The 5,545-nt window shown below is 58.8% G+C and overlaps 1 protein-coding gene across 2 annotated transcripts in view; it reads right to left on the bottom strand.

Annotated features, from left to right (window-relative positions):
* Nucleotides 1-214: 214 nt before the first annotated feature.
* SLC26A11 (solute carrier family 26 (anion exchanger), member 11) overlaps nt 215-5,545 on the bottom strand; it is a 22,948-nt gene continuing 17,617 nt past the window's right edge. Inside the window, exons 11-17 of one of the 2 annotated variants that reach the window (XM_008563456.1) lie at nt 4,920-4,975; nt 4,366-4,506; nt 3,877-4,004; nt 3,459-3,558; nt 2,906-3,039; nt 1,781-1,853; nt 215-806 (exon numbers count right to left, since the gene is read on the bottom strand). In XM_008563456.1, coding sequence (XP_008561678.1) covers nt 715-806; nt 1,781-1,853; nt 2,906-3,039; nt 3,459-3,558; nt 3,877-4,004; nt 4,366-4,506; nt 4,920-4,975 — 724 coding nt within the window. In that variant the 3' untranslated portion in view covers nt 215-714. The remainder of the gene's footprint in view (nt 807-1,780; nt 1,854-2,905; nt 3,040-3,458; nt 3,559-3,876; nt 4,005-4,365; nt 4,507-4,919; nt 4,976-5,545) is intronic. The other variant, XM_008563455.1, reaches the window with a different exon arrangement.

Below are 5,545 nucleotides of genomic sequence, written 5' to 3'. Positions count from 1 at the left end.
GATAAATACTTCACGACAAGTGACTGTGTGAAAGTGGGTCACAGAGCACCACGTATGAAATGATCCTGTGATGCAAACACATGTCCCTGAGCCGACTGACAGACATGTGCATATGGCAGAGGGTCTGAAGTGATCAAAACAGAGTGGGGGGTGGTTTCCTGTATTTTTTTACAATAAGCATTTATGATTTTTACAAAAACACCAAAGCTCTTCCTTTTGTAATTTAAAAAACACAGTATTTTTTATTTTTAAATAGAGACTTTAAGTCACTTGGCACACCTTGGTTTTCTCTCCAACAACAGCACAGATGCCGCCGTCACCATCGGACCCCTCCGGATGCCCAGCCTCGCTCCGCTCCTCCCTGCAGTGCCTGCTGCAAAGGTGGAGCTCCAGTGTCCGGGAGGGTGCTCTGGACACGAGGACGCCTCTCTTCCCTTTCTCATGTGGTCTGTCATTCTAGAAGGCTCTCTCAGGCCACTCATCCAAAAGGCTTCATGCCAAGGAGCAGCAGGGAGGCAATTTTCCAATCATTCTAAAGGAAGCCAACCATGGATCTGCATGTACGGCTTCCTTCTCTGCCCCCGTGGTCACCTGCTTAGGCCTCGCTCAGTCCCTCAGGCCAGCGTGTGTCTCACGTGGCATCCAGCAACAAATCACAGTGACAGGAACCTGCTGGAACACCCTTCAAATCCTGGACGCCCAGCAGTGGCTCCATTAGGCCTTCAACAGGGCAACCTTGTGTTCCGGAACAGAGTCTTCACTGATGTTGTAGGGCTGCGTCCCTGGTTCTTGCCTCAGGTACTTATCTGCAGAAAATATAAGTTGTTCAAGCATTAAAAAGTGGAAGCGAGGATGGGTCAGTCCACAGAATGGGATCAGAGGTGGGCGTTCTGTGGTCTAGAGCACAGGGAGGCCGAGGGTCCCCCAGGCCAGCAGCCCTAGCTCTGAAGGGTCGCACTAAGTCTTTCAGGAACACAGCTGTTTTCCATGGGATTGATAATCCCTTCTTAGAGCTGCGTGGCATCCCCCCCTCCGGCCATGCCTCAGTCTGTCCATGCTCCCATGCGTCAGCAATAGAGATGCTTCTAGCAGCAAGGACGGATCTCACCGACGTCACGATGAGCCAAAGAAGCCAGACGCAAAAAGAATCTTCACGTATGTGTGTTTCTAGAACAGGCAAAACTAACTTATGGGGTAGAAATCAGAATGGTGGTTCCTCGTGGGGGGGCGGTGAGGGCATGAGGGAACATTCTAGAATGATGAAAACGTTCTATCTTGATTGGTCTTGATTGGTGACAATACAGGTGTTGTGTCAGTCAGAACTCACACTGCACATTTAAGCTCTCTGCTTGCTTATATTTAAGCTTTACTTCAATTAAACACACACACATCTAAGAAAAAAAAACAACCAAAACCTCCCCAGAGACTGACAGGCCTCCCAGGCAGTGTGGTCACTGCCTCACCCGCCGTCCCGGAGTCTCCCCGCAGTGACGCCTGCTTCAGCCGTGGCCTCAGCAGAAGAGGAGGCACCAGCACTTGGGCCTGGAACCCTGCAGCCCTTGCTGAGTGTCCTGGGCAGACCCCTTTGTCCCTGTCCGATGTGAGGGTCCAGCCCTAACTGCCTCCGGTCGCTCGCTCGCTCCCAGGGCTCTGGCGCCCCACCCTCCTCCTCTCCCAGAGGTTCTGGCTTTTCCGACCCTGCCCAGCTCTGTCTTGATCCCTTGGGTTGGGGACATGCAAGCCTGGGTCAGCTCTCTCAGGAAGGTCTGACTGCACCCACCTGCTTCTTCCAGAGTGGAGAAATACTGGAACCCCTTCAGGTCAGCGGATAGCAGGACACGGAGAACAGGGACCTGAGGGACAGAAAAACGTTAGTGCAGGGCAGGGACGTTGCTGCTGTAACACAGAGTTGGTGGTCTGGGTGGGACTCGCTATCTCAGAGTCTCCTGGTGAGGGGCACGCAGCAGGTAAATGCACAGAAGAAACCCCGCCCCAGCAGGTGCTGCCAGGGTAGTATTTGTTAATGAATAGTGTCCGAAGACCACAAAGATTTGTGCTCTGCAAACACGACACAGAATGTAACGGTCATGGCAAAGCTCTGGAGCCAGACGCCCCGTCTAGAGCCCGGCCGGCCATCCTCGCCGTGTGACCCTGGGCAGGTTACTCGGCTTCTCTGGGCTTCGATGACCTCCTCTGGACCTGGAGATGAGGATAACACTGGCCATGAGGACTGGTTTGAGAGTGAGTAAAACCATGATGGCTGCCAGCTGCTGCTGACACCCTGGTGCTGGGTTGTGGGACATGCCACCATCTGGATGCAGCAGGGAGGACACTTCAACCCCGCCTCGCTGCTAACCTGGCCGGGCTGCTGTCTGTCAACCCACACTGCTCCACACGCTCTGGGTGTGGCGTGGCTGGGATGGGTGCTCTCATCCTTACTTTCACACCTCGGAGGAAGGCACTGCTGTCGTCTAGCATGACCCCAAGGGCTTCAAAGAGCCACACAAACTGATTCTGACAAATCCCAGTCGTTACTTTTACCAGTGTCCTGCTGGGAGAGCCTCTGCAGGAGCCTGTCTGCCTCAGCCTTCAGAAGCCCATACCGCTCACTCCTCTGCACGCGTTCCCGCACTTACATGTCTGCTTCTTCCTAAAATACACCTCCGCTGCGAACAGGGACCAGATCAGCACTGACGCAGGGAGTAAGGCCACCCCATGACCCCTCAGAGGGCAGGGCCTGCTGCTCTCCATCTCACAGGGAGGGGTGCGGGAGGTGAGGTGGGCAAGAGAACCAGTTCAGAGGCAGAGCCAGAGTCAGCGGAGGATCCGGGCCGTCTGTCCTTGGGAAGGGTCATGGCCCAGAGGTATCACACAGGCTGCGGGGTCAGTGGGAATGCTCGCCTACCTGCAGGCCCACGAAGGCCAGGGTGGCACCCTGCCTGTGGAAGTCCTGGAGGAGCTCACCGAGCCCCAGCACCACGGTGTAGTCGATGCTGCAGACATGGGTGCAGTCCAGGACCGCACAGTGTGGGGGTGACGCTGGGAAGACAGGCACGGCCGGGTCACACAGGTGGAGTGTCATAAAGCCAGGGGCAGGGGCCGAGTGAGGCCAGGGAGGGCTAAGTCACCCGTGGGGGGTGGGGGTATTGGGGGGCAGGACCTGAGACGATAGCTATCTGGTGACAGAGCAGCTGTTTCCTTCCTAGGACCCCCAGGCCCCCCTAAACATCAACTCGTGGAAGAATGAGCGGGTCATTGGGGAGGATCGCTGCTGCCCTCATTGCAGCAGACAGCAGGGCAGGCCCCAGCGGAGTGTCCTGTCCACTGGGAATGCAGCCTGGAGGCACCAGAGCCTAACAGCTGAGGGCTGGGCCCGGGGTCCCGAGGAGCCAGAGCCGGGGTGCAGAGGGCAACGGGAAGCTCTGATGACCTCAGCCCATCTCAGCGCAGACACGTACCTTCCAGGGCGCGGCTCAGTATCGTCTCCCGCAGGGCCTCGATCGCAGGGAAGTGTAGGCCACTGGCCGGCTGTACAACGAGGACCGGCCCCTCTGACATCTGGGGGTGGTGGAGGGAAAGGAGCGAGTCTACAGGCAGGTCCCCAGGGCAGCCTCTGCAGACGTGGCCTGTCCCAGGCAGGAAGCCCCGACCAAGCCCAGCAGGCCGGAGGAACGGGGAGAGGGAGCCGGCACTACCACAGCCCTGCAGCCCACCAGAGCGCTGTGGTCTAGGAGGAGGGGGTCTGCCCGCCTGCCAGGTGCATGGTCACCTGCAGCAGCACCCGCAACCACGACCACCCGTAAGCTCAAAAGGTGAGAGACAGAGGACACAAGGAATGCCGCCCAGGCCGTGCCCCGGCAGCCGACGGGCTGGCACCTGGGTCTTGGGCCTGGCCACGGAGTGCAGGAGGATGAGCACAGACACCAGGGTCCCGGCCAGGATGCCATACTGGACCTCCCAGAAGCACAGCAGGAACGTCACGCACAGGGGCAGCAGGTCCAGCCCTGGGAGAGGGGGCGTGGCTGAGGGGCACCCGCTGCTGCCTGCGCCCCGACGCGGTCTCTGCAAAGTAGGAGGGTGGCTCCCTGGCCGCTCATGTGTGCAGTGAAGATGGTCGTGGCCCCCGCAGCTCCCAAGGGGCCTCGTTCTGGGGACTTGGGGATGGCAGCGGCCGACCAGGCCATGCTGCAGGGACCTGGACTGCTGCCCACTGACCCGCCAGCCATGGTGCCACCTCCTGCTTCTGCTCGCCCGCCAGGGACTAAACTAACTTCTCAGCTCCAGCCCCCAACTGAGGCTGAAGCACGACAGGGAGAGTAAGGATGGCCACCGGGTTCTCCAGCACAGGGACAAGGACGTACGTACTCTTAACGTGCCACAGCGTCCTGAAGACCTTGATGTCAAACAGGGGAGCCACAGCCATGATGATGACGGCAGCCAGGGCGGACTTGGGGATGTAGTAGAAGAGTGACGTCAGGTAGCCCAGAGACAGCAGCACCAGCACGCCTGCGGGAGGGGGTCCTGGGTGAGCCGGGGTCCTGGGTGAGCCGTGGTCCTGCCGCCGCCCGCCCTCAGGGACACAGGTCCCCCCAGCAAGTGACACAAACTCTGGTGGAAGCCCACCTAAGACGGGGGTGAGAGGAATGAACACCATGGCCCCCAGCTCCTGCGCGGCCCCCTAGCACCTGTGCAGCCCTCCCCCAGCTCCTGTGTGGTCCCCCAGCTCCTGCGAGGGTCCCCCGGCTCCTGTGCGGCCCCCCCACTCCTGTATGGCCTCCCCCGGCTCCTGTGCAGCCCCCCCAGCACCTGTGCGGCCCCCCAGCTCCTGTGTGGTCCCCTCCTGCTCCCTTTAACTGTGGGCTCCCTCCCCCACCTCCTCCACCTCTCACTGCACAAGGGGAAGACAGTGGGGGGCTCACCCGTCACAAGGCCCCCTGCCGGGGTGCACACCCCAGACTGGGCATTCACGGCCGTCCTGGAAGTCAACACAGAGACCCATTAACCACTGGGGGTCCAAGAAGGGAAGGGGAGGCCTCTGTCCACACCTGCGGCTGATCTAAGCAGAGGGTTCAGCTGGACCAAGGCCCTCGGGGGATCAAAGCGACTTTGGGAGTCACAAAGAGCTGTGCTCCATCTGCTCCGTTAGGGTTTTTTTAAAAAAACATATATATTGTGGGCCGGCCCGGTGGCACACTGGAGAGTGCGCCGCTTGGGAGTGTGGCGGCGCTCCCGCCAAGGGTTCGGATCCCATGTGGTGACCGGTTCCCACTCACTGTCTGAGCGTGGTGCGGGTGCAACACCGAGGGTTGCGATCCCGTTGCTGGTCCCCGGTACGGGCGCGACACCGGGGGTTGCGATCCCATTACCGGTCAGTAAAAAAGACAAAAAAAAAAAAAAAGGAAAAAAGAAAACATATATATTGTTTTTCATTATTATAAAAAAAACCCACAAACCAGAAAATAGAAGTCCTTTAAGATCCCCCCCGCCTTGTCTTCTTCCCCCATCCAGGTGGGGCGACCAACACCCAGCAGGGTTGGTCTCAGCG

Source organism: Galeopterus variegatus, unplaced genomic scaffold (assembly GCF_000696425.1).
Source record: "Galeopterus variegatus unplaced genomic scaffold, G_variegatus-3.0.2 Scaffold13672, whole genome shotgun sequence".
NCBI lineage: Eukaryota > Metazoa > Chordata > Mammalia > Dermoptera > Cynocephalidae > Galeopterus > Galeopterus variegatus.
This window is presented reverse-complemented; position numbering and strand designations above follow the sequence as displayed.